General features: G+C 37.9%; 1 protein-coding gene across 1 annotated transcript in view; it reads right to left on the bottom strand.

Moving 5' to 3' along the window:
• The window catches only part of UTRN (utrophin), a 401902-nt gene that overhangs the window by 264258 nt on the left and 110177 nt on the right, over positions 1-27467 (bottom strand). Inside the window, exons 22-39 of the mRNA XM_067293529.1 lie at positions 25735-25880; positions 24902-25114; positions 18679-18792; positions 17640-17795; positions 16479-16649; positions 13966-14145; positions 13378-13512; positions 12706-12855; positions 11663-11824; positions 11184-11312; positions 10520-10693; positions 9680-9835; positions 7887-8057; positions 5779-5958; positions 2508-2636; positions 2202-2372; positions 1454-1603; positions 46-183 (exon numbers count right to left, since the gene is read on the bottom strand). Of these exons, the coding sequence (XP_067149630.1) occupies positions 46-183; positions 1454-1603; positions 2202-2372; positions 2508-2636; positions 5779-5958; positions 7887-8057; positions 9680-9835; positions 10520-10693; positions 11184-11312; positions 11663-11824; positions 12706-12855; positions 13378-13512; positions 13966-14145; positions 16479-16649; positions 17640-17795; positions 18679-18792; positions 24902-25114; positions 25735-25880 (2825 nt within the window). The remainder of the gene's footprint in view (positions 1-45; positions 184-1453; positions 1604-2201; positions 2373-2507; positions 2637-5778; positions 5959-7886; positions 8058-9679; positions 9836-10519; positions 10694-11183; positions 11313-11662; positions 11825-12705; positions 12856-13377; positions 13513-13965; positions 14146-16478; positions 16650-17639; positions 17796-18678; positions 18793-24901; positions 25115-25734; positions 25881-27467) is intronic.

The raw sequence follows: 27467 nt of genomic DNA, 5'->3' as shown, positions 1-27467 counted from the left end.
TGTATCAGGAATGAGCTGTAACTGTAAAAATTATCATAATCATACCTGTACATTGTTGTACTTAGTCTGCAGAAGCAACAGCTGTATGCGGATTTTCTCTCTCTTCTTGTCCTCCATAGGCTGCTGTAAAAGCTGCCCTCCACTCTGTAAAACCTCTTCAATCTGAGCTCTTTCTTGATCCAGCTAAAATTACAGAAGTCTGTAGTCATCTACAGAAAGCTCAGCTATGGTTTCCAAAATGGATTTATCACTGCCCAGATATTAATAGTAACAGTACCAAAATATTTTTTTTATTATCCAAATGTCAACCAAATAAATCCAAGCAGAGACACTGTTCTCCTCCATAACTACCAAATCCTAAAAGCCTCCTTAGTCATTCTATAAAATTCACAAAGAGATGCCCTGCAGGAAGCGCACTCAAAAGGGCAGCAGTAGCCAGCCGCAACAGGAGTGCGCTATGACTTTAGCTCCATTTATGACTCTTAATTATTCAAAACACTCCTTGAGAATAACAAAAACTAAAAGCAGAACAGCAAGAAAATAATAAAAATGGTACAAAGGGAAACATATGTTCTACAACAATTGCTATTCCCTTGCAGAGCTTTTAAAAATTATTCTGTGTAATATAAATGCTATTTTCAAAAGACTTGTATCCAGTTTTACAGTTTGTTTAGCTTATACATAACAAGGCAGACAAGATGGCCTAGCAGGACTTTACCAAATTTGATAGCCAGCAAGCCTACAGTGGTCAAGATGCAAACAAAAGTCTGCAAGTTTTATACAGGTGAATAGCAGAGCCCAGATTAGAATCTGGGAAAAGACAAATTTTAATCCAAGTTCCCATTTCCACTTGCCATGAGCCGTATCACAGGACTCTTATTTGCAGCTCATCTCACAAACAGTACCATCCCATTCAGCTGATCTATGTACTGTGATTCAATATATAATGACTAAAATTTAAATTAAAAAAGATGTCTACCCAAGACACTAGATTAGAGGACTAAACTAACTGTCAACTACACAGTAAAATCTCAGCTGCATTAAATAATCATTGCAATAGAAGCTCAGAGAGCTAAATACCAAAAGAAAATACTTTGTATCCTATTATTCTTACAGGAAGCACACCTTACAAACAGCTACTTTAAGAAGAGAGAAGAGGAATGAAAATCAAGGTTCCCTACATGTAGCAGATTTTACAAAACCATGATGAAAATACAGACTGAAACAGGACTGCTTACCACTTGGCACCAGCCAAGGAGAGGCAGCAGGTATGGGAAAAGCATGCAGAAATTGTGTAATATTTCCAACAGCCTGGAAATTCCCTTCATTTTTGATTCCTAGCTTAAAATAATTTTCTCAAAAGAATTTCCCCTGGAAGTCAGGAGAAATGTAACATTGAACTGAACACAACAGAAAGATTGAGCCAGTTTGCTTTCTTCCAGTACTCACAAACCTTTTCATCTTCCTCACTCAACTCCAGATGCTTTTCCACAGCCTTTAACATGTTCTGTATGTCACTCTCAAATCGGTCCAGGTCTGGAAAAGCCACTCTGACTTCATGGGGCTCTGACATGACAGGAAGTCGTTCTTGTCCAACAAGCATCTGCAAAGCAAAATAAAGTTTTTCAAGATGAGAATTTAGTCTGAGATGTCATACACATTTCAATGGAGTGTCGGTTTAAATTATCAACAGGCATTCCAGTCTGTAGGACCACCAGATATCTGTATAATAAAATTGCAAGAGTTGTTTGATATAACACTGAGAGTTAGCTTGGACAAAGCGCTGATAGGTACTGCCAAACTTCTAGATTCAAACCCCAATCTGTACATCTTGGTCTTAAAACAAAAAAGAAAAACAAACAAAACCAAACAAACACCTCCAGTCACAGTAGCTTATGGTGTTTGGTCTGCAGTTCAAATAAATATGTACTGTAATATTACATTTTTCTGAATCTTTATAATACCCACTTACTTGTAAACTTTCCCATGCAATTCAAGTCAGTGCACCTGCTGCTTAGGTAACTCAGAAAGCAGGTATCAAAAGTGAGTCAATCCATTTTTAGTATATAAAGATCTACTATTAAACCAGGATCAAAACTAACAAAATTCTGTTTTAACATACAAGGATCTGTCCCCAAAACTATTTTTCATTATTTTGGTGTAGATACCACAGGCATGTTTTGTGGCTCTCTCCTCCTCACCTTGGCACTTTTGATGTGTTGAGAGACCTTCTCAAAGTTACGGTTTAGTTCCGTCAGCTTGGGTTCAACAAGTTCACGACATGACACCCCTCGACCATTCATTAGGATAATGGCCTGATCACGCACATTATACACTCGCAGACTAACATCATCTAATTCAGATGTTAAACGCTAAGAAGTGGAAGAAAAAGCAAATGGTTATGTTAGGGAAGGGGGGGGGGGGAGGCAGCAAACCTGACTTAATTTTGTTTAGAATCCAAAAGCGGTTATTTGACAGCTTCCTCCTTAAAAGGCAACACTTCCTACCTTCACGGTTTCCTCCTTTTTGCTTGCTGGCTTTTTCTCAATCTCATCCAGCAAGGCTTCAGCCTGATACAACCAAGTACTTATGTGGGCAACATTTTCATCAAAGATCTCCAGCTGGCTCTGATGATTCTGGAAAAGGATTGGGGGGGGGGGGGGGAGAAAAGTACATCTATGTCATCTATGAGAGAAAAAAAAAACACCCTGCTTTTAACATTCTGAGTGAAAAAGGGATCAATGGAACAGAAAGTGTTATGGATAAACCTTGGAAAGAAACAGTGAGAATTATATTGTAAATATTTATTGAAGGTGAAATGTACAAGAATTCCATTTTCACTCTAGACCCTTCAATATTATTGTTCCTAATTCGCAGGAAGGGAAACAGAGAAGTAACTGACATAGTCTGTCCAATAAATTACAGCCATCCAACGTATTACAACATTACAACCAGACCACAACATCTCTCGACTAATGTATTTTCTTGTTTGCATTTTTTTTCCTTTCTCTTGTTTCGGTAAAAAAACAACAAAATATGCACCAAAATCAGATAAGATCAATAGCTAGCTTTTCAATACAAACAGTGAAACCACCTGTACTCAAAGTCAACATAACAAAAAGGATTCACAGAACGTATTGTTTTCTAGTTATTACTAGCAGATACAACAGTACCCATTATGTATGATTGAGTTTTCTGGGGGAATACACCAAAGCCACAAATTATGATTATATTTTACTTATTCCATTAAAATACTTATTCCTTTTAACAAAAACATCCACATTATATACATACTAATTAGGTCTGCTTTCATATCTAGTCAGAAATTGTAAGGTTATGGGCTACCAACAGAAACAATACATTATTCTCTCCACCTGATACAGGGGAATTTCAAAATTCTCACAGGAGGAAGGTATTAATAAAAATACCATTAATATTAAAAAAAAAAAAAAGTGCCTTAACAGGGCTAGAAGAATTCAGAAATAGAAATGAGGAAACAAAGGAAATAAAGCCTAAAAAAAAAAAAAAAAAAAAAAAAAAAAAAAAAAAAAAAAAAAGAATTTTGCTTTGCTTTTTAATTATCTATTATATATCTAAGTTAACAGTACAAATAGAACGAAAGACATAACACAAAAAGGTGAAGTTAGGACTCGAAGATTAATTTTCAAGAATGCTTTCCACATGTGAAACCTGATCACCTTGGGGAAAAAAATGAATAAATAACAGCAGAAAGCTGTAGCAGCAGCTACATTCAGCTAGCAATGTGACACAGCTATTAAAAAGAGGAGGTGAAGCCATAGGATATAAGAGAAGAGAGACTTCAGGTAGATGCAGAGGCAGTTCCGTTAGTCAGAGCCTCCATGAGAGGACATCAGGAGGGCTATGGCATATTTCTGATCATCCACGCTGATGACAGATGAAGCAAAGCTATCAAAATCAGACAACTACCAGGAAGATCACTTGAGCACAGAGCTTATTACACAAATAAAGAATGGCTGAGTTTTGCTTTTTTAGCTTAACAAACCAAAGGAAGGAGAGGAAGGGGAGAGAGATGGGCTACGATTGCTCTCTATATCAACATCAAGAAATTTTTATCTTTACCTACAGAAAGAACAATTTAATATAACAGAAAAAGTCAGCGCAAGAACAAGTACTTATAACCAGACATGAACAGAATGAATTCAGAAGGTTAATTGTATTTCTGCAGCAACCCATATCAGAGGCTTCTGATGGTGCAATATCATAACTACCTCAACAATGAAGAAATACCCTATCTGGAAAATATCAGTCTGATACTAGCATCAATTCAAGATTGTTTCACATTTGTTTAGCAAAACTTGCAGCCTTAGGCTGTAATACGCGTAGTCTTCCATTTACTCAGCCAAACTGACACTGTTGGTCTCACTTCAGGAGTCAGCATATGCTTCAACACCCAAAGTTGAATGCTGCCCGATAGAGCAATAGGCTGACAGAGTCCCAAGTGCTTTGCTGAACAGAACTAGGAAGTTACCAAATGTCCGTTAAACAGCCATTGCGTGGGCCTTGAGGAAGGCTACTGACACAGAAAACTGCTCTGGTCATGCGGGAACTGGCACAGAGGTTTCTTCCAGACAGAATAAGGAGAAGCAGCTCCATGGAACCCAATCTTTTGAGGCTAGTTCCCTTTGTTTTTTACTCTAAAATAATAAATTCATGAGCTTATAAAAAGTTACATAGGCTATGTTAACATGAGATCCAACTTCTGAGCTCTTGGTTAACCTGCTACTGAAGGAAACAATGCTTCCATAGTGGGGTTTTTTCCTTCTTTTTCAATTTGGCAGAATCAGCTATTACCAATTAATGACTAACGCACTAAAAGTTGTCTGAACTCCTGTTACATGCCATAACCCACCCAGGCTGTGTGCAGTAGTAAATGCCCTTTCAAGATAATTTAGGAAGTGACTTCTATGCACTAGGTATAGGGTGGATGGTAGAAAATAGGCTGCAGCAGTTAAGAACTAAACTAACAATTGGACAAACAAGGCTAGTGCTATTGGTGTAGCTAAAGGAAAAGTGGTAAAACATTAACAGGCATGAGGGACAAGGAGATACACTTGCAACTAAGGACCAAAGATTAAAATGTAATGTGATGACATACAAAAGGGAGGAAGAAAGGGAAAGGTGGGGAGGTTAAAGCAACAGATAAGAAAGGTGCTCACTGAACATATTCTGGATTTTCTTGAAGGGGGAAGAGAGGTGACATATGCACATAGAAAAGAGGAAGTCATACCACAAAGTCTAGGGAGTGTAAGAACCCAGGAAAGAGTCCTAGCACTGATGCCAGAAGGGAGAGAGGAAAAAAAATCATGAAGACAATTGAAAATAAAATTAAACCAACAGTTTTATTCTCTACAACTAGGCAGGTTACTTCCCACTTGGTCAAGTTAACTGTCTGCCTGCAATATTTGTATAGTTTTACCACCTCAGCATCCAGACTGAGAGTTTTTATCTCCTACTACTGAGCACTGCCCACTGCTGCTACTGAGCACACAGTATCGATGACTATCAGCAAGCATGAAACACTCAGAAAACAACTTCCCACCTTCCTCATTTCATATATCCTCATAACTCAGCTCTTCATCTACATAGGAACCATAAATCCATTCAATGTTCCTTTAAGTCCGTGAGGCACCATGGAAGCTTCACATCGTGGCAAAGTAAGACAAATAAAAGCTGTAGCTCCTCCAAGGGTGAAGAGAGGGAACCACCCTGAATGTTTTTGTCACACGTGCAACTTACCAACAAGGTGTCACACCAGTCTTCGGTCCAGGTCCGAACTCTGCTCCAGCCAGCATTAAGGACACAAAGCTTCTCCTCCAGGGAAGTCTCGCTCCCTTCCACCAAAGCCTGGAGTGCGGTACAGCTTTCTGTGATGCTCTTCAGGTCAGCTTTTCTCCTCTCCAGCTCTCTCAGCACATTCTGAAACAAGAGGAACCATTGACAGCACACTGCAAACTGCTCTGGATCACAAAGGCAAAGGAGCCAGATTTTATTTCCATGGGAAACAAACAGTGTAATAGATGATCTTCACAGGAGAAAATCCAAGGTAAGTAAAACTAGCTTCTATGTATATTTGCTCTCAGTAGACATAAACCTCTTTTTTTTTTTTAAAAAAAAAAAAGCATAATGCAGATAAGTGTCCTGAATAACATAGCTTGGGACCTTTTTGTTTTGTTGTTTTATACCATCTTCACAGTCCCTTTTCGTTATGTACGTATTTAAAGCAAATACATCAGATTATAGGTGCAATTTTAAAAAGTCCTTTTTCACAGTCGTGTGCCAGAGAGAATTCAGTCATCAGAGATGCCTTGCATTTGTCAATACCTTTTCCCATTGACGTACACTTATAGTTGGTAATAATGAGAAAATGGTAGGCCAAGCCTGAATGCTTTTGCAAACACCCAACACCTGTCACTGTGTACATTTGATTTGCTTACTAGATACTACTAAAGCCCAATTGTTTTATTAGCTATACTTACATATAGAGGAAAGGATATTTAGCTCAAGTATTTCTTCTAAGCCATCTCAGATTTTAAATAGTTTCGTTTATCTAGAAAAGTGACCTTCTGTGCAGGAATGCATGTTTAACATAGAACTCAAATGATACACCATCTCTTGAATATTAGTAATTGATTACCACATGGAAAACAAAATCTCTTGCCATACAAGATCACTGATAATTACTGATACTACCTGACTATTTAAAAAGCTCTTTCATGTCAGTAACTGCATTCTTTTACACACCATACAATCACAGATACTGTCTGGAGGTCCTTGAACATCCTATTATCCATTAAGTAAATAATTTATTAACTGCAATATCTTAGAGAGCGCAATACTCAAGTTACTACATTTTAGACTTGCCTCTGGAAAACCTTATAACAGAAAGGACACCTTTATTTGTAACATAAAGGGTTTGGCCTCCTGGTGGTGCAGCATTAACAATTCATGAATTATTTGCATTGCTTACAAAGGTACAATAAAAATACTTAAGTATTTACATGCCAATTTGGAAAGAAATTTTAAAGGAGACTACCACAGCACAAGTGTAGTGCTAATAATTTTTAATTCAGAGTGAAATAGGTGAGAATGGCTTATAATCAGATACTTGTTTAATTTTGTATGCTTTGTTATTTTATTAATATTGTAGACAGACCTACTGCAAAAGAAAAAACGTGACAGAAAACAGAGACTGGAAAGATCAGTACTGCTGAAATGTCTCAACTGACATTTGCTACTAACTCCAACTATTACATATGCAAGTTTCCACAGTGTGAGAAAATATGCACTTTGCTTTAGAATAATTAGAACACATTCTTCTGCTTCCATGAAAAGTTCCAAATTAAAGATTAAAACAAAACAAAAAAAAAGCAAATATTGGAGCTTTCTGGTTTGCAAACTCACAATTTTGAAGACAAAGTAGACTGTTTCAATGAAAAGTTATAAACTCCCCTTTTCATTAACAAGTCAATATATTTTCAGTTTGCTCTACTAATAAAATTTTTGATACAGCAGAAAATTATATTTACTGAAAATTAATAAAATGGTACCTATGAACTCTGTTAGATACAGTAAGTTACTTAGATATCTATTAATACCAAATATGCAGTAATATCTTTACTATTTCACTGGTCCTTTAAGTTTCTGAATTAAGATGCCCAAGATGAAACAGATCAGCTCCAGTGAAGTACTGCATATGATCTACTGAAAATACTACAATTTCATCATGCAAGATATTTTGGAACAAGCTACAGGGATTTAAATTCACAGTCTCTTCCAGATAGTTTTGCCATAATGTTAAAAATAAAAATATTAACTTATTCTATATATTTTTAAAGCATGCTCACCTTAGCCCAGGCAATTTCTGAATCCAGATCAGAAAGCAAACTCTCTGAAGTGGACTTCTGCACTAGCTCAGCCTCAGTGGTAGCTAGCCACTCCGACAAAGAGGCAGTCTCTTTCTTCATTTTGCATGCCAGCTGGGATGCTCTTTCAAGGTCTTGTTTCCCTTCAGTCACCTACAAAAAGAGACAAAAGCAATGATTAAAAAAAAAAAAAAAAAAAAAGTATTAGCCAGATAAAATATCTACTTGATTATATAAAATCCTGGTATTCTAAAACTATCTTTCACTAGGGAGGGACGCTGAAAAGAAAAATAGGTTATAAACATCTGCATCTTACTCCATAAGATAGAATACACACAACCAGAATAATTTTGTATTAAGATTCACTAAAAAGAGACATAAAAACATGCATGCCACTTATTTATACTTAGTAATCACCAGTTTAAACTTTGCCCATTATGAGCCTTAAACTAAAAAGATACAGAATACAGTCTGTCACTGTTACATATGTAAAATTCAGTTTCTTTTGGTATATTTAACCAATCTCATAGCAGGAAGCTGTAAAGGAAAAAAAAAAAAAAATCACTGAAAAGCTAATCTGCCTTTGAAAAGATGTCAGTAAGGAGAACACGGCATTTGATGTTTGTTGCAGTATAATCAGTTCTATCTCACACTAACTACACAATTAGTCTAGTCTAACTTGAACATGGACTTGAGAATTAATCCAACCATGGAAATCAGAATTAATTGGTATTTCCAAAAATTATCCTCCACCTCAATTTAGTGTTTGCATGTATATATTCAAAATCATACACTCTTTGAAGCTCTGTAAAAACTAAAATTCAAACACACATACACAACTATAACATTATACCACAAACAACCTGCCTGTCTCTCCCCAATTTCTTGTCCACATGCTTTATGAGCTATAGATATACAGGTTCCACTGGAATCCACAGCTTTTTGAATGATCTCCACTTTATAACACTAAAATGTTTCCTAGAGCCCATTTCAAGATGCTCCTACAATGTAATTTGGCCACTTCACAGCATCACTCAAAGGACGCTTCACAGCCCTAAGGCTGCTCAGACTTCTGTCTTAATTTAAGTAGGGGGAAAAAAAAAATCTCCTATTTCCCCCCAGCAAAGGTTTACCCATTTTTTAATTATTTCATTTGGATAAATAACTCTTCCATTACAAAGAAAATTACCCAAATCCATATTTAATGCAGTTCTTGGGAAATGCAGGGTTACCTGCATATGCAAATTTCATACTGAGGACAACTCTTTAAATAGATTATGATTAGAAACTATCACAACAGCTCCTAAAAACATATATTGACTTTAACTTCTCACATGAAGAACCAACCGTAAAGTATCTTGCAGGGTATTTTAGAAAGCATTAAAAAAAAAAAAAGCTTCTGTATTATAATTAAATATCAGGGAGCTTTTTTGTTTGTTTGTTTGTTTTAAGAGAGCAGTTGTAAACTGGTTCACAGACAACATGAAAATGCTGCAGTGCACCAACACTGTAAGGAATAGCAGGCCAGCTTTGCCAGAATGCTGAAAGCTCTATGAACCTTCCTACCTTCAAGACTACCCATCTTCAAGAATACTCTGATCACAGGGATCTTGCATAACTACAGGATTGTTAGGTATAATCTCTGAATTGATTGTTCCTGGATGCAGCAACTAGCCTATACAATATCAGCTGCAGAATCAGAAAACTTAAACAGCACCTGGCATCAAAATAATAAAGAAAGGAATTTTTATGTACATATATATTTTTTTTCTCACCTGTGCCCCCAAGTCATTGTAAAGAAATTTCAATGCTGTTAACTGTTCATCCATTCCTTTGGGATTATCTGTCTGTTGTTTCTGTACAATTTGCCTTCCTGTCTTGATGACAGTTTCAACCTCCAATTTCACCTCACTGAGGGTTTTATAGAGCTTCTGAAAAACAAATACTCATGTTAGTGATTACTTTATAGTTCATAGTTCAGGTTTTTCTGTTTCGCTTGATTTGGGGGCCTGCAGGGAACCTGATCCTCAGCATGCACTTGAGCTCTAAGGTGTGGACCAAGAGCAAAGCAAAACAGGTAACAGTAGGTAATAAGAAAAATATCTGCCAAGTAGATTTCAAATTCCTGATATTCCATATTTCATTCTATTTTAAAACTTTTATAAGAATATATAAATTTTATCCCAATAGTTTAGCAGTGTTTATTCCATAACATCACCACAGTCGACAGTGCTGACCCTGTGATCTGTGCTTAATCTTATGTGTAGTATTTTAACAAAATGAATATGAAGAATCAAGCAAACTTGCCCCTGCAGCAATGTTTCTCCATCACATAAGAAGGAGCCAGGGAGATGAATTTTTATAAACTCAGCTGTTGCACCCCTTGTGTCTTGCGATTAACAATCCATTACTTTTATAGCCACATTCTCATCCAAAAGAATTACACACTTTTAATTAGCAACTGGTCTGTTAGTGTTTTGTGACAAGTTATAACTGTTTCCTTTTCCATCAGGACTTTAAGAAAAAATTTCCTGAGGAGAGAGAGAGTTTATACAAAAAGAATCACACAAGAAAGAAACAACCCCAAATGTGAGGTAAGAATACTGCATACTTACCATACACCTGTCCAAATGAGCTTGGATTACATCTGGGTCAGTATCCTTCACATCCAAGACATGAAGTTCTGCTTTTACACCATCCAACACCCTCTTGCAATCCAACATGCGCTGCTCAAAATTGGCTGGTTTCTGGAAAAGCTGATACTTTGTAGACACTTCCCGGAGTTTTCTCTGTTTTAACAAATATTATGTTAAAACAAGCTTTTAAATTAGTAGCTGCACTTTGGGAAATAAAATTAAAAAAATTAAAAAAAAAATTTAAAGCACCTGCACTCAGCTTCTATTTCATCTCTCATGCCACCACAATTCAGTACTCATGTCAACACCATTTGCCAAGCAAAATTCCATCATCTATTCCTAACCTCCACTTACAGTGCAACAAAGTTGTAATTCTGCATCATACACTTTAAGTATCCATTCTAATAAAATAAAGAGACTTTCTGACTTTTAGCACTTCACCGATGACACTGATTAGATTTCAGCTTTCTTCATTTATTTAGTGCTGATTGTTTCCTAATGAAAGCACAAAAGTGCACACGCTATTTGTTTTCAAGATTTGGCTGACCACACCAAACAATGTACAGGCTGACAACAGCAGTGTATAATGGAAAACCGAAAGTTCTTAAAGCTTAAATTCTTAGTGTGACTTATGTGTTTTCACCTGCAAAGCATCCAGCTGAGTTCCACCACGGGGAGACCTGCATTCAGGGGAAGCAGGAGGGAAAGAGCGAGCATTTCTCTTGAGCTCTTCTAACGTGGATTCATGAGCTGCAATCTCAGCTTGAATTTTCTGTCATGTCAGAAGAACAGGGGGAAAAAAAAGTTACTAAGTCTTGCAGGGAGAGAAAAGGAATTTGGTTATTACTTATTACCCAGCAGAAGTAAATCCTCTGTGTAAAACCAAACACTACCAGGTTTATTTGAAGTACTCTGGCTCCAGTGACAGCCTCCTAAATTGAAAGCCGTTGAGATTGTTATTCAATACACCCTTCTTAAAACAGGCAAACAATCCAGATTACCAAAGATTTCACCTAGCGCATCAGCATAGGATTGAAAGGGAGCCTTTATAATTAAATCTAGGCTGAGCAACATCATGAGACGTTTAAAAATGCTTTGTAGTGAAAAGCTCTACTGGAATACCTGGGCCTCCTGGGGCATCTGAAAGGCATCTACCCTATCAGTCAGGTACGACGTCAGCTGTCTATCCAGCTCCACTAAATTTTCTTGTAAGACCTGTAGCATGTGGTCGGTTTCTCTCATGGCCTGAAGCTGCTGTTCCAAGGCGATCTGCCGGCTCACCGCCTGAGCAGGACAGAAAGGTAACGTGAGATGGAGAAGTTGTCCAGTAAAAACAATATTAAACTCCTTCTCAAAACAAGGTGGGGGCAAACCTACAACATGAGGACTGTCCAAAAAAAGAGCAAAAGCAAGCCCCAAAAGGCAGCACTTTTGAAGCCTCCTATGGGAGGTATACCAGTAACTGATAACAAACAAGGAAGAGAGCACTGCTGCCAGATCAGAGATACTAAGGACAAGTCTTCTCTCTTATCGCCTCAGTCAACAGGAAGAAAGTATTCTGTTAAAAACAGCCATGTTTCAAAAACCAGCTATTCTATGGCAGTCAGGGACTTCGTAACCCACTACAACTTAATATTGTTTGATGTGTAAACCTATACATTTTCTTTCAGACCAAGAAATTCTCTGTATTAAAATGTGAAAGCAGAGTTACAGTTCCTTCCTTCCACCATCACTCCCTTCAACAGCAGAACTTTGCAGTTCCTCTGAAACCTTGCTACTTGCATGAGAGCACGAGTTCTTCGCTATCAACATGCATGCACACTTGTGGGCGCACACACACACACAGATGCATAACATCATCAACAGCCTAATGGGTCGGGGGGGGGAGTGAGAGAGAGCGCAAGCGAGCAAGCCCATGCAAGAGTGAGTGCACACGAGAGTGCAGGTGTGCATGCAAAACAAAATATTAATCAAACCAGGTGAAAAACATATCTTGCTTAGGGCATTATTCCCAATTGAAAGTGGCTAACAACATTGTGAAGGTTTTTCCTCTTTTCCTACATTGCAGTCCTGCATTCATGAATTCAACTATCTAACAGGAATCATTTCAGATCACTGAGCTGAAAAACTCTAAGTCTACTTCCACCCTGTCCCCAAATTCTTACCAAGTGACTCAATTCCTCATAGCGAGCATTGAAAGCCTCCAGTTTTTCACTGATGATATCATCAAGAATCCCTCCATCAATCAGTGTCTGCCCAAGTTCCCGAATCTGGGTTCGATTATCAGCTGGATGACGCAGGACTGATTCCAGGGACTAATTAGCAGAGAAGGTTATAAAGGTCAAGACACTGAACAAAACTGCATTTTCAGAGGTGAAAATCTGTCTGCATTCACAGAAGTTTTTAACACTCGAATATCTTGAAAGTAATCTAAAAGCATGAATTAGTTATGGCTTAATCCATGACTGCACAAGGCAAATACAGTGGTCATTTTGTTTTAGATAATTAAACTTCACAGCACTTCTCACCTATTCACTATTATTTCATATGACAGTGCTGGAAGGAATTAATCAATTTACACAGGGCAGGAGACAGCACACAATTTTATCTCTGCATGATAGCAAGTCTGGCACAATTGTTATGAACAGCAGAGCTCATCTTTTCTTTAGGGATCTCACAAATATCCTTTCTAGATTCAGAGTTATATGCTCATTTGACATAAAGAATCGGAACATTCAGTACACATTTCGGAATTCCACTAAAGTGTAGATTTCTTTTTTTGTTTTTAAAGTAGGGCTATCTGAAACGTTGCTAATTCAAAAGAATGACTACAATACCTCAAGAGCATCATTGACAGCATCCAACTTTTCAGACAGATTTTCTGTCATTTGTACCCTTTCTTCCAGAGTATTTAGCCAAGCTGTTTCTAGATCAAGATACTGAAGCAGCTCAATCCAACAGGACCACACCTCCTAAAAGTAACAGCAAAATTAAAATTAGTATAGAATGGCAGGGACAGTTCATATCTTGTGAAGAACTCATGCACTCCTCCTGAAAGGTAGGACATACACAGCCTGCCCCAAATCATAATCAATCCATTTTAATTAGCACCATCATCAGGGTATTTCAGCCTTTACTCTGGAAGATTCTTTTTGTCATTTTGAAAGGGGCATGGATGGAGAACAGAGCTGTGGAACAAGGTTACTTATTCGCAGAAGTGTTTATTACAATACGCACATAGATAATCAAAGCAAAGTTGGGTGGTTTCTTGTGGATTCTAGGGACATAGTCCCAAGGCAAAAAAAAAAAAAAAAAAAACCCACAATGGAAAGCATGATTTTACAGCCTGACATCTTCAGCATTCTCCTCCATTCCTCCTGTGCCACCTACTTCAGTTTTACTAAGCTGAGAGTTATCATTCATACCTCCAAAGTGTGGCATTTTCCCCGGATCCGATTGCACAGTAGCTGGTAGTTCTCCAGTACCACATTCAGCTCAGTCGTCAGGTCCTGACCACCAGACGGCACTTTGGTGGCCAACATCTTGATGTTGTCTTTGAGAATCTTCACCCGCACCTCTTTCTGCAATACATCCTCCTTTGCTCTCTGCCCAAAGAAACATATTACACAGTCAGCCCATGTGTTCAACTATTAACCATTCAAACAAAAATCAGTGGTTTAATCTCATAGGTGTACTTGCTGAATATTATTCCAAGGCTCATCTTTATTCCAGTATTGAGTCTGAACACAAAAAATACAGTACTAAATCACATGGAATTCAAATAATGTTAACAAGCATGCATATTCTATTAAACAATCATAAACATACAGACATATTTTTCACTTAAGGTTTGTTCACTGAAAAATCCATGATTCAGATCCCCCAAAAATCTGAATTCAGTGCTATTTGCACTCTAGCATACAGCTATAAAAGACAGAAATGTACCAAAGTAGAAACCAGAAGGTTAGATGTTTTTAAAAACAAACATATCAGGGAAGAAAAGGTAGGGTGAATTTACAAAAAGTTGCAAGTCTCAGAGCTCAATAACTATCTTCAAAGTTATTCAGGAAAAAGGATGGAATTATAAGGGACGTGTGAATACAGAGTTGGGACCTCTCCCACAGAAGCACACCTGTGGATGGGCTGCAGAAACATGCAAAAGGGACAGCCAGAAACAGTCCTTCAGTTCAATTGCATTCATAGGAGCTTGGTAGCATACAGAACAAAGCGCAGAGCAGCTCCCAGTTATCATGTTATCAGTTGCTGAATTTTGCCCTAATGAAACTTCAGCAAGCAGGATGGCTGGGAGATGGATAAACGAAGATGTGGGCTAGTCTGCATGGAAACAACCTGGAGGCTCCAGAAATAGAGACTGTCCCACAACTCCTTTTGTTCAGGCTTCAAGAAACAGTTTTATGAAATTCAAGTACCTCTGATATGTGAAGTACTGCATTTTGTACTAGAATTTTCTACGTGGCAGCATTATTGTTGGACATTGTTGAGATGTCTTTTAAATGTAAGTCATTTTGTAAACAAGAAAATGCCAGTTAATGGAAGTGTGAAGGATGGAACACAACTGGAGAACATGTTCTTTTAGGACAGAATTATCAAAAACATCCAGCCTCATCTTAACTCTGCTCCTGCAAATGTTAGTGGGAGTTTCACTTTCCATTCAGATGAGAGCAGAATTAGGGAAACTCATAAAGGTTTTTCAAAACCTTATGCAAAAATGCTCCTGGTCAAAAATACACTGAATATTCTTTCCCAGTATTAAATGTAGTCCTAGCATAATATTCTTATTGCAAATACAAGAGGATATGCAAATATTATAGCAAGCATACTTGCTCAATGACATACCTGCCAAATTAAAAAAAACAGAATATAATCTGGATTTGACAGAGGTAACTGTGCTCTAAATTTCTCAATTTGCCAATTGAAGGAGGAGTCTTCCTTTTCTTGGCTTGCGTTCAGACTGTGATCTCAAAACCTATGTAATCCCAAATGGCCTCAAAGGACACGAATATATTAAAATGCTTGATAATGACTGCTTCAGAAAGGCTCTTTAAGAAGAACAATTTGGGGGGTGTGGGTGTGTGTCAAAGCACGTTCAAGTGTAAAAACAAACAAACAAACAAACAAAAACACAAACAAAAAAACAAAAAACCAACCACACCACACACAACTATGTTCCTCTGCATAACAGTTTAGTCAGTTCTTATTTAGATAAATAATGTGCAATACAAGTTGAGACAGCGCTGTAGAAATGCCCAGACTCTTGTCAAATTGTTTAAAAACAGAAAGGAATATTGTTCTGTATCTACATCCAAGAAAATTATCTATTCAATTGGTAACTTGTATTGAGACAAAAATAGCTCTTCCCCTCCATTTTTGGAGCACCAGTACCAAAATAAGAGAGAAGCAGGGACAAGCACCATTCTTCGCAACAGATAAGGAACACTAAATAACCTTCACAACAAATTAATTTTAAATTCCTTTTCTAAATGTAGAGTTACTAAATCTAGGCCACAAGAAACTGAAACCAAACAGTGGAAGTGGAAGAATCATGTCTTAAAACTGCTAATTTAGACAGGTATAATATAACATTTTCTTTCTTTCTCAGATTTCTTCCTCTGCAACAAGTTTTCATGTTCTTGGGGGTTTAAATGTGCTACACACACCAAGCCTGGCTCAGCAGGCTGGGCAAGCTACTATTTATTATTAAATCTCTATCACTTGTGGCCAACTAGTACATCTGCTTTTCCATTTGTGCTTTAAAAACAAAAATTCCATGACGTGAAGTTGAAAAAATACCACTAATCTTGTTGTGACCTGAGCTCCCTTCCACATAGACAGGAATTCTGCTACAGGTCACCCCCCAGAAACCATTACGTTTTGTTTCTCTTTAATGAGGTCTCCACAATGGCCTCATATTCCTGACCTTCATTTCCTCCACTGCATTCTCTAGTTCTTCAGGGGACTTGTATTCAAAATCTTTCTCCAGATATTCTTCTTCAGCTTGGGTCATCCATTCTTGCATCTCTGCCAAATCCTTCTTCAGATTTACAGCTTTTTCCTGACTTTCAGACAAACAGTTTTTCTGACTAACAATCTAGAATGTGAGGTGGGAGAAAGAAACAGCAGTTTTGTTACTTGAATGTTCCTGTACATGTGAAAAACCACAGGTTTGTGTTAAAACATTTTCTATCAAAGCATTTCTCAGGGTTTTTTATTTAAAGAAAGATATGACTTTTACACACATACAAATTCTGAACCAAGCCCAAGAATCAGTGGATCAACCAGTTGGGGGCAGGGGGTGTGGGTGTGGGTGTCAGATCTTATTGTGTGTAAACCGGTGACAATCCCTGAGAACTCAGTCAGACAAAAACCCCTTCTGATCACAAGTATCATCATTAGATGCATCTTTATATAGCGCACGTAAATATCTTTCAGGCCTCACTTCTTTCCCCACTCCAGTCATTCTGGATTTTACATCAACAGCCAGGATCTCCAACACAGACCCTCTCCAAGCATGGCAACTGAAGAAGCATCTTTCTCTAGAGAGCAGAAAGCTTCCACTCAAAAGAAAGACTCACACACTCCAGACTGAAGTGGTAGTCTATTTATAGCCATTTATTTTTTCCAGAGCTTCTTTGAAGGAGTCAGAAATTACACAGGGTCAGAAGAATATTACAGACTTCAGGGACAACAGAAGAAAAAGGACAGATTGCTTTTCAGTATGGAAGTAACAGCATGCAAAGTTAAAAAATTAATTTTTAGTTACAAACTAAACAGGAAAGTGCATGGTGAACTCTTAGGTATAGAGAAGTGCACATATTCAAACAAAATTACTACTGAAAAGATATTCATTAACATATTCACACTTCTGAAGAATTTACTAGGCCAAGTTGGATTTCAGCCACTTTGACAACAGAATATGCAAAATATACTGAAATTAGAGTGTGATGCGACTGCTGCAAAAATTAAACTGTGAATTTTCATTTTGACAGAAAAAGTTGTTATAGCCAAAGACTTATCATCTAGCTGTTCACTGCAAACAGAGTAGCAACAAGCAAACATTTGCAACAAATGGGGAACTCACCTGTTTGCTCAGTTTCTCCCATTGCGACTGGCAGTCTACTAGCCTAGATTTTGCCCAAGTATTTATGCCTGCAATAGGCTGACTTCTTAAAGCAGACTCTACTTCTTTCATCTCTGTCAATGATAGTTCAATCTTCTCCATTTCATTAACAAATTTCTAAGCACACATCAGAGAAAGCAAACATTAGAAAACTGTTATGGGAGCACACTACAATACCCTTTTCTTCAGTAAGACATTACATATGTTTACAGGATACCAATAATTTTGTAATTTTTAATTATTTCAGAGAAACTTTAATAAAACGTAGAGTGATGCTGTGTTCAATACTATACTATTTAGAAAAACCCACTCAGTGGCCTAAATCATCAAAACTATGCAACTAAAAGCCACAAAATACTGCTTGCCCTACACAGGGTAAACATTCTCACATGCCAAATGTCTACATTGGCACAGTGCAAGTTTGAATATGATATGCATTAAATACTCAGATGTTTCTGGCATGCCTTAGACTTCTATTCTTCCTCAGAAAACAAACATTTGAAGGTATACTTTAATCACTTGCTGTCAGATGAAATTTTACCCATTTGTAAGTGATCATTATGTGCCACTAGTTCGGAAGAAAGAATGGTCTTAAATGTAAGGCACACACAATTCCTAAGCCTTAGGAGTTCCATGATCAAAATTATTTTCTTGTTATTTTTACCGCCCTTGAAAGTTTAATGAGGACAGCACTTTTCCCTCAGATTCAACTCCCTTATCATAAAATAAGGAAAAATATATGTCTTTTATAGAGGACTTAAGGTCAATTTGTAGATGACTGTGTAAATATGGTGAAGGCCTTTGAAAAGTACAAAGTGTTATGGCTATACACTTGAAGAACTGATTAAAACATTGCCTGAAGAAAGATAAGACAAATTTTCTGGCAGGCATCACTGTCCACAGCCATGGACAATATTTAATAATAGTAGTAAGATAATAAAAGAAGAGATGCTAATCATACTATTTATTTCAGAAGATTCTTTAGATCAGCAAAACTCACTGTGCACTGGTCAAGTTGTCTTTGAAGTCCTTCACTATCTCCTTGAACAGCCTTTTCTGTCATTAAGAAGTCCTTCACACCATCCATCCACTTCTGGATGATTTTTGAATCAGCCTAGAAAGAACATAGTAATGAAAAGTTGATATAATGCTGTAATGAAGAGTGTATGGCTGCTGCATTCCAACAACTGCCAGCAATGTCAAAAGAATATTTTAAAAGCAGCTAGCATTACCTAAATTTTGTTTCAGACCACTTTTTAATACATGTTTGTTCTCAAATTTACAAGAAGTAAATTCACACTAGTGCTATTTTTCCATTCATTCCACAGAATGGTTTAGTTGGTGTTAGAGAATATCGGACTGAAGCTGTCTAGAATTAATCGCTTAGCATAACTTGCTTAGCATTAGTAGCTAAATTTGCTGAAGCCTTAGGCCTCAGGCTGTGAACTTTCACCTAGATAAGTAAAAGGGGGCCCCAGAGCCGGTTCAAGCCGGAGAGAGAAAGAAGTTACACAGACAGCAAGAGCAGCCAACCTTGAAGATAAGAAAAGCAGCAGCCTGCCTAGAGACAATGAAGGGGCCCAGTGAAGAAGGGGAAGACCCCAGACCTAGCTATTACTATTGGTCCAAACTATCACTTGAGGGGTGGGGAATTTAGATTGTAAGGGTATAATTGCCCAGGGATTTCTTTGTTCGGGGTCCCTCTTCGGAGGCACCCAGCTCGAGCTGCAATTACCGCACATGTATCATTAAATTTTATTTCTCTCCAATCTAACTTCGAAATTCTGCCTCAGCGGGAACCTAGGGTAGGACCCTGTTATGGTGGCCGGCAAGCCTAATTTTCCATAACAGTTAGCACTACCCTTTCTCCAGGCTATGGAGGCAACCATGGGTTCAAGCAGTATTTTGCTACCCTTAACATAGAGAACCTGGCTGAATGCTGGAAATAGCATTTTCCTAACAACAGTAACCATGTACAACTGCTTCCATTAGACTCTTTTGAGGGCATATTGCAGTCCAAGGAGGAGAGAGGGCCAACTTCTTTGTTGATCTATAGCTATTTGTGGGGAGAAGTGGAGGGAGCAATGCTAAACATACTTAAGAGGCAGAAGGTATGCTGGGAAGTCACTAGCCTTACAGAGAAACAGAGGCATAGAAGGAAAATACCATAAGGGATTAGACCAACCATTAAACAAATCCAGCTGTTTGGGGCCAACAGCAGCCAGTGCTAGGTGCTCACTAGAGCAACACACACAAAAAAAATACACGACTGCAGAATTGTCTGACCTGTTTGTTTGGCAGTTGCCTTATATCTAGGGGGCAGGGGGAAGAAACAATATGTCCTCCTTGTGCAATTGTAGATGTTCTCACTCAACCGTAAAAACAAACACCACACAAACTTATTAGAGAAAGGAGAAAGATTTATTTTGTCCTAGTTCTGTTGGGTTATGTGACTGTCACCATTAATAATTTGGCTGGACTTTTATAATCAACATTTTTTGGACTGTGTTTGGCTGTTTTTTTTGATAGATGGCATCTCAGTTTTTGACACAGTCATCATAACAGATGTCGCACTGCTCCTCGGGAAGCCGAGTCAAAGCTGATCACTTCCACATTCTATTCTGCATGTCACCAAGGAAAAAAGCATACACTTTGTTTCTCTGAAAACCTTGCAATGACAGTTCCTTCAAGAGCAGTATATTACACACTGCTTTTCAGAAAAACACTAATGGAAACCCATTAGACTATGCTTGTGTTTATTTTTAGCCCAATACTACTATTAAGGTGAAAGTCATGACATTTTCTTCATTCCTCTTCCATTTTTTGGAATGTTCTGCAGCTGATTAGCCTGAAACTCGTTTCCCCAAAACAGATCCCAGGAGGCTCCAACAGTTAAACAGTTTGATGTAAAAAAAAAAAAAAAAAGCATATTTATAAAGGCTGTCATTTGACAAGACATTTTAGCATATACCTAATTTAGCTTACTTACAGTAAGTTACTTACGTAAGTAGCTAAACTGAATTAAACATGATTACTCACAAAGTTAGGAATTTAAATTAATTTATTTAAATAACTTGCTGAATCACAGGCCAAGTAAGTCTACAGGAGTTTAATATAGTAAATGCTCCTGCGCCACTCAAGTAAAGAACTATCAATGGACAATAACCTAATGTGGACTGTGGATGTACAAGACTGTGTGAACCACAAATAGAGATGAACTAAAACACTAGATCAATTTCTAAAGTTTATTCCATCCAGAGAAAAAGATCAAATGTGCTGAATATTAACTTGTTTACTCTTAGAAGAGCTGTATCATGTATGGCTTTTGTTTTGCTACAGTTTAAGAGAAATGAAGGTAAAATATAAACAGAAACATTGCAAGCAAGCCACAAATTATTAGAGGTATGATAATCTGGAAAACAAAATACAGAAATTCTAATCTAGAAAATATTAAAGAAATAAAACACAGATGAAATAAGCTTTGTCTACTTTTCTCTTCATGTGACTATCACAGACAGTCTCAGAGTAAAACCAGCAAGGCACCAAAACAGAACACATCATGTGTTGCTAGCTGGAGAAAGCCTCTATCGCAGCACAATTGCAGAAGGCCCTTCTGAGAGCTCTCCAGTATCATGTCTCCAGGACTGACCCACACCATATCTGCTTATGTCCCCTTACGACCATATAACTAGCCTCTTGTATCAGTCTTTCTTGCAGACTAGCTTCCACCCTGATCTGTCCTGTGCTGACCATGACGTATTTATTCAGCTTGCTCCTCATTCTTATTTTTATTTATAGAGCGCCTGACTACTAACACCTCTGTGTAGATTAGTACTGCTCCACAAAAGGGGAACCCACAAAATATAAATACATGACTGTCCATCTACTGACAGCTTTACAGAACATTTAGAAAATGCAGAAATTACTACTAAAACAAACAAATAATAAATCAATGTATGAGAAAACACCCACATTGTAAGCCTCTTAACATATATTTCTTCAAATACTACCACTGCATATTTCTTCCATTTTCAATTATTTAACTATTATTTCCTTTTTTTTTTTTTCTGTTTAGATGTCTTTTTCAAAATTTGTACATGATTTAAGGCAATACGCAAGTTTCTAACTTCTCGCTTAGGACAAAATTATGTTCTCAGACCTATATGATAGCACACAAACTTCAATGCCCTGCTCTCTGTAGCACACAAACTTCAATGCCCTGCTCTCTGTAGCTCTTCCGAACTCCTATGGGCATAAAAACCATGTGCTTCATCAGTGAGTGATTCATATACACAGTGGGACGAACATCACTTTGGACAGCTGTGCAGAACAGGGCATTTCAAATTAGACCAAACAGATGAGTAACTGATCACTAAAAAAATGAAACTAGCATGCTAATACTGAACAAAAAGTGCTCTTTCTCATGTTTAATTAAGAGGAGAACAGGCATTTTCAGGAGCTAGTCTTGACCCAGTTAAAGCCATGCTAAAAAAAAAAAAAAAAAAAAAAAAGCAAATGCATGTGCACATTACTCAATTGAACACACAATTCTGAACAAGAAGGCACTTACAAGAAATTAGAGGGAGCAAAAAAAAAAATGCTGCAAAAAGAACATCAAACCAAAAAAGTAAATAGGTCTTGCTCAGCGGAAGACTTAATCAAGGCAACTGGAAAGCAAGTCACTGGAAGAGTAAAACTAGCAAGAAGTCGTTGCACAAAGGATGTTGAGACAGGCTTACATGCACTCAGCTTCACCAGTTATTTAGCAAGATAATAACTAGAAGTAGAAGGAAGGGAAGAGAATAAGACATTATGGGAAATTGTACATTTATGTCAAAAGCGTCAGAAAAATTAATGAGAGGGAGGTTGCTGGAGAATAATCACCAAGGGCTTGCCTAAGCCTTAGATGTTCAATCCCTGCATGAGGCTCCAACACAAGCTGGCTCACTTTGGGCAGTCAGCTCCAGCTGACCACCTGCACCAGCTCCTCCAGAGCTCTAAGTCATCCCCCAGGCTGCTGCAAATCACTGCAGAAGAACGGGTTTGAAGCAACCAGACTGAAAGCAGATACTCTTTCAAAAGTATGTGCAAAAGCACACGTATTCCTACACGTGTAAAGAGACAAGCTTTTATTTATCTCAATGCTTCAGGTAATACAGCCTACCCATAATAAATGAAAATGTTATATAAATAAAATTAACATCTTTTCTCTGAAAACCTGCAACTCTTCTATTTATAGGTTGGTTTGTGGTTTCCATTTACAAGTTCACTAGACTAGATCAAACTGCCATACCTATGCTATTCATGCTCTTCCATGCACAGAACGTACTCTGCTAGCAACTCACCAGTAAAATGGCAGCTCAAGTCCTAAAACTAATAATTAGTAAATAAAGCTTTATGTGCAGGAGCAAGTTTCTCCCTCCAGCCTTTTCTCCAGCAAAACTTTTCATGAGTGCATGGGTGTGTACACTGCTCTTAACTGAAGTTTAGTTAAAATATGTTGTCCCTACTGTGATTTTTTTCAGACTTATGGTTAAAGAAAGGCAGGCTTGAGGCTTTTACTATTTCCCAACCATAATCAGCAACAGTTTGTCAAACTCTCACTGCAACATCATGCAAGTCAATTACTTGGTCACACTAATAAGAATCTCAGTTTAAACTCCATGTCTATACTTAAATAGTCATTAAAGGTCCTGCTTGCCTGAATAAAAATTTAGTTTGAAGTTTGAATCCACCAAAGTAAAAGAACAGAGTTTTCCACTTCAAGAAGGAGCAATGGGGAGAGCAAGATCAAAAGAGATCTTTGGAGAAAAGTGGTGGCGGACATGTAAGATACCATGTTCTAAGAAGGGTTCATATAGGAAGCTGCTCCTGTTTATAAAGCACATGAAACATACTCTATTAAAGGGAAAAAAATATAGATAATTCCATATAGATTTCTCCTAGCTAATGCATGTGTGTCTCCATCCCTAAACATAACTTGTTCATTTAAAGAATTCCACATAAAACAGATTAAGTGGATTTTTTTTCTCAAGCAGTTTGAGAACTCAACATCCTTGTGTTAGCAATTTCTGGCTGTAAAAAGTGGCAAAGGAAAACCGATACTCAGATCTACCACATCCGGCCTAATGAGAGAAAGACGAGAAATATCTCTAAAAGCACATTCTTGTTTTCTGAAGTTTAATACACAATTGGAAAATGAAAAACATTTGAAACTTATTCAAATTCCAGTTAAGCATTACTCTAGCAAAAATACACAAAAAATGACACTATATTTGGGCATTTATACTGCTCTGATCACCTCATACTCTCTAGTTGATATTGAGGAAGACTAGTTAGTGCCTATTTAAAACTTTTGGATCACAATAATATTGCAATATCAAAATATATTTAATTTCTACTATTTTTGCCCCTCCACAGAGGAACATAAATAGTCTAGAGAAGGGACTTAGGAAAACACAAAGAAACCTGTCTAACTAGTAAATCATGCTGGGTCAACCTCAGAAAAAAGTCATTTAAGCACCTATCTATATCCCCTTGATATCAATGGGCTAAACATCTAAATACCCTTGGGTTTAATTCCTCCCATTTTAAAGCAATAGGATTTCTTGTCATGAATTTGCAGGGGGTGTGTGCGCGTGTGTGTGTGCACGCACGTTCACTGATCTTCCTGACACTTCAGAGGCCATTTGTGGGAACTGGAAAGCTCCTCACCATTCCTAAACACTTTCTTCACTTCCCTTTTCAACATGCTGTACTAATCCTGTATTACTGTTGACAGAAACCCAACTTGAAGGGGAACGTTACCTATAGCAGGTATGGAATTTCAATTCTTGATGTCAAACCAGTAAGGCACTGGAGGCGTATCTGACACCTACTGCAGTAGAGGGCACTCAACCCCTAGCAGGACTAAGCCTTCAACATACCCCTCACTTCTGGGGTAGCCTTTGCTTTTTCCCCCCCCGGTATTGAAAGAAGAAGAATGCTCATTTTAAGGGAAAAACAATTCCATTAGAAGATGAAATAATATACTGGGCATGTTAAAAGCCCTAAGCTATCCTGCTAGCAACACATTATATACTTCCATGCTCTATCAGACTAGTGGTCTGTCAACATTTCACTTATCAATCAGCATCACCTGGATGCCTGGTCCTGCAGGGGAACAGAGAAGGAAAGAGCTTTAAAACAGCTGAGTTATGTAAAACAAAATCCTTTTATTTTACCTCAAATATCCTGAACTTGGATGTAATTTCTTCCAGTAGTTGAACTTCTTTGGCTATCTTGAGCTTTAACTTGTCCCAGTGTCCCTGTACATGCCTGAATTCTTGCTTGTAGACCTTTGTTATATCAGAAGTGGCCTGTTTCTCCAAAGCCTTTGTTTCTTCGGCAAGTTTATCTATCCTGGGCTTCTGGGCTTCCAGTGTCTCACAAACAGCCTACAGCAGGGGGAAAACAAACAGGTATGTCTGCAAACAGCATCAGCCATACAACAGCTACACATTCACATACAAGTGCAAGCACATCACAGGTCACAGAGCACAGACACAGTGAACAGCCATATTCCAGTTACTACTGGTGTTGCAGCAGAGATGTCCAAACAAGCTTTCAAGTACCAAAAGCTTCAGCTGCTATACTGGCACAGGAGCACAGAACACAGAGTGGGCTCTAAAGCCTGGCAAAGCTGATACACTCACCTGGGCACCCAAGCCTCTGATGTGCTCTCCGTGTTATTCGCACTCAAATTAGCAAAGCCACGTCTGTACTACTCTGCAGTCGTAAAAGAAACTGCAGTGTAGACATAACCAGGAGCTCAGCTTTCTCCTTCTCTCCACAGTGTTTTTTTGTTTGATTGTTTGTTTTAAACAGGCTGAGAACGTGCTTTCTCCTCAGGCTAATAAAGCAAAATTATTACAACACCTAGTTGCAATAAAAGATCTGACACTTTAGTTCTGAAAGCTACTCTTCTGGCTTGAATAGAGGGAGGATATAATCTGAATGTATTCACTATAGCATTTCAGATAACCAGCTTTCTAGCTTCAGTAGCAAAGATAATTACCTTTGTCTGCTGTAAGGCTTTTTCCACCTTACTTGGGTCGTTCACCCCACTCATGATGGACTGTTGCTTGCATTCCAACTCACTCAGCATATCCTTCAGTCTCTTCAAAGAGTCCAAATAATCCTGGCTGGGCTGGCAGTCTGTCTCTATTATTGTTAGGAAGTTTAAACAAAAATAAAATGTAAGGAAATAGACACAAGAACCAAATTAGGAGAGATGAGAATATAATCAAATCATCAGATTCATTATAAAATTCATTAGAGAGGTATTTGTAAATTGAATCCTACTGAGTCATTCCAAGAGCTAAAACTGTACCAAAATATAGTTTTCTGATGACAGTAGGTTTTCCCTTAAAAAAAAAAGGGGGGGGGGGAAGGAGGAAACACCCCCCACACACATCTAAATACCATTCTTTCCAAGATACAAGCATACCTTGGAGATATTGCAGGTTTGGTTCCAGACCACCGCAATAAAGCAAATATCACAATAAAGCGAGTCACACGAATTTTTTGGTTTCCCAGTGCATATAAAAGTTATGTTTACACTATACTGTAGTCTATTAAGTGTGCAATAGCATTATGACTAAAAAAAAAAGTACATACCTTAATTAAAAAATACTTTATTGCTAAAAATGCTAACCATCATCTGAGCCTTCAGCAAGTTGTAATCTTTTTGCTGATGGAGGGTCTTGCTTTGATGTTGATGGCTGCTGACTGATCAGGGTGGTGGCTGCTGAAGGCTGGGGCGGCTGTGGCAATTTCTTAACATAAGACAGCTATGAAGTTTGCCACATTGACCAACTCTTCTTTTCAAGAAGGATTTCTCTGTAGCATGCAATGCTGTTTGACAGCATTTTACACACAAGAGAACTTCTTTCAAATTCGGAGTCAATCCTCTCCAACCCCGCTGCTGCTTTATCAACTAACTTTATGTCGTATTCTAAATCCTTTGTTGTCATTTCAACAGTGTTCACAGCATCTTCACCAGGAGTAGATTCCATCTCAGGAAACCACTTTCTTTGCTCATCCATAAGAAGCAGCTCCTCATCCGTTAAAATTTTATCATGAGATTGCAGTAATACAGTCATGTCTTCAGGTTCCACTTCTAATTCTAGTTCTCTTGCTATTTCCACCATATCTGCAGTTACTTCCCCCACTGAAGTCTTGAACCTCACAAAGTCGTCCATGAGGGCTGGAATCAACTTCTTCCAAACTCCTGTGAATGTTGATATTTTGACCTCCTCCCATGAATCATGAATGTTCTTAGCAACATCTACAATGGTGAATCCTTTCCAGAAGGTTTTCAATTTACTTTGCCCAGATCCATCAGAGGAATCACTATCTATGGCAGCTCTAGCCTTACGAAATGTATTGCTTAACTAATAAGACTTGAAAGTCGAAATTACTCCTTGATCCATGGGCTGCAGAATGGATGTCGTGTTAGTAGGCATGAAAACAACATTAATCTCATTGTACATCTCCATCAGAGCTCTTGAATGACCAGGTGCATTGTCAATGAGCAGTAATATTTTGAAAGGAATTTTTTTTCTGAGCAGTAGGTCTCAACAGTGGGCTTAAAATATTCAGTAAACCATGTTGTATGTTGTAAACAGATGTGCTGTCATCCAGGCTTTGTTGTTCCATTTATAGAGCACAGGCAGAGTAGACTGAGCATAATTCTTCAGGGCCCTAGGATTTTTGGAATGGTAAATGAGCATTGGCTTCAACTTGAAG

This window comes from Apteryx mantelli, chromosome 3 (genome assembly GCF_036417845.1).
Source record: "Apteryx mantelli isolate bAptMan1 chromosome 3, bAptMan1.hap1, whole genome shotgun sequence".
In the NCBI taxonomy this organism is placed as follows: Eukaryota; Metazoa; Chordata; class Aves; order Apterygiformes; family Apterygidae; genus Apteryx; species Apteryx mantelli.
This window is presented reverse-complemented; position numbering and strand designations above follow the sequence as displayed.